At 34.2% G+C, this 1,754-nt stretch overlaps 1 protein-coding gene across 1 annotated transcript in view; it reads left to right on the forward strand.

The window, feature by feature from the left end:
- Positions 1-642: 642 nt before the first annotated feature.
- LOC107464665 (uncharacterized) overlaps positions 643-1,754 on the forward strand; it is a gene marked incomplete in the record, with an annotated part of 23,031 nt that continues 21,919 nt past the window's right edge. The window contains 3 exon segments of the mRNA XM_052259419.1: positions 643-826; positions 1,431-1,545; positions 1,645-1,706. Coding sequence (XP_052115379.1) covers positions 1,441-1,545; positions 1,645-1,706 — 167 coding nt within the window.

Below are 1,754 nucleotides of genomic sequence, written 5' to 3' on the forward strand. Positions count from 1 at the left end.
CTGGTTTGCATGTTTAATTTTAATAAATTAAGATTTTTCTAAATTCAAAAAACCGACCCACAGATTTCAATTTTGCACTTTATGATTTTTTTTATCCAAAACTTATCCTCCCATTTGCTCCACCTACAAAAAAAAAACTGAATCCACACAAATCGAAAACATCAATATGTACACTTTTTAATTTAAATTTTACATTACTCAAATTTTTTTAGTTGTCCACGGTATTTTCCAAACCAACAGATTAAGAATTAATTCGTTGCGAATCTGAGTTTCATTTAATGGTCTGTCGCTTATTAATGAGTTGCTGTATGCACAAGGCGGAATTCGAACCCGACACTTATTTAAGTGGACAAGTAAGCTGACCACTCAACCAACTCAAGTTAGTTTACATTGCTCAAATCTGACCCTAAATTTTCTAACCCTCCATAAAACTGAAGCTCTAATTTATATTTTCCGATTTAAAAAAAAAAATCAACTTCATATTCTTCAAAAACACACCAACTTTTCATATCCAAACATAAAAAATATCCCAAATTCGTAACAAAAAAAAAATCCGAAAAATCAGGATGTATTTGTCTTTTTCTCCCATTAATATTATAAAATCCTTTATTTTGTTTAGAAGGAAAAATAGAGTTCGCACCTCTAAGACCGGAAATATATGTTTTTTCTTAGTCAGTCACCTTCATTTCTTCGCCAAACGCATGAATTACCATTCTCTCTCTCTCTCTCTCTTGCTTGCTTGCTTGTTATGTTGGCAGCTGACCTGACCTGAGATTGAAACCTCTCTTCTTCATTGCCACTTCGCACTTTCGCAGTGTCCGATCAGGTTTTTCTCTTCTTCTTCTCTGCCGTTTTTAGTTTTTTTCCCCCAAACTAATTTCTTTTTTTAAGAATCGTCCAACTTTTTTAATTCCAGCTGAACCTTATGTGCTTGCCTCTCTGCTTTTGATTCCCTAGCTGCAAAACGATGTCGTTTAGAATTTCACCTGCCTCAGCTTACATTTACTGTATTCGCAGTATACTTATACATAACAGTAAAACAAACAACGAGGTTTCTTCTGTTTGGGGTTTTAGTTTGGGATATAAGAAAAACGAAAATGGTTGTTCATAATATTTAACTTTGAGATGTTTCCACTAGCATACACGGGAGCAAGTAGAAAGTTCTGAGGTGTTTTGAATATTTTATTCCATTTTAAAATTATATTCCTTGATATGGTTAATGGTTATGGCTATGTATCTTATGTAGTATTGATTTGACTAATTATTTTCCTAAGTATATTTATATGGAGGATTTCAGGTATATAACACATGGATGGGTTTACCTGGTCATGTTGGGCATCATAATTGTCCTGTTTTTGTGCTGAATTATTTGGTCAGAGTGTCATTGCTAATTGGCTGAGATGTCATGGTGTCTCTTTCTGATTGTGCAGTTCGGATGAGATGGCGTCTTCACAAAATGTCGAGTTGGAGGCAGCCAACTTTCTGCATAAACTTATTCAGAATTCTAAAGATGAGCCAGCTAAGCTGGCTACTAAACTCCATGTTGTATGTCTATTTCTATTCCTTGAATGAAATTTATGTTTGTTCTTTACTCTATTTGTATAAGACTTGGCATTCTTGCAATTAATTTGACGAGTGTTTCAGATATTACAACATATGAAATCCAGCGGGAAGGAACATTCAATGCCATATCAAGTGATATCAAGGTAAAGTACCTGCCTTTCAAACGTAGCACTCAAAGCATGTGCATATCC

Source organism: Arachis duranensis, chromosome 1 (genome assembly GCF_000817695.3).
Source record: "Arachis duranensis cultivar V14167 chromosome 1, aradu.V14167.gnm2.J7QH, whole genome shotgun sequence".
In the NCBI taxonomy this organism is placed as follows: Eukaryota; Viridiplantae; Streptophyta; class Magnoliopsida; order Fabales; family Fabaceae; genus Arachis; species Arachis duranensis.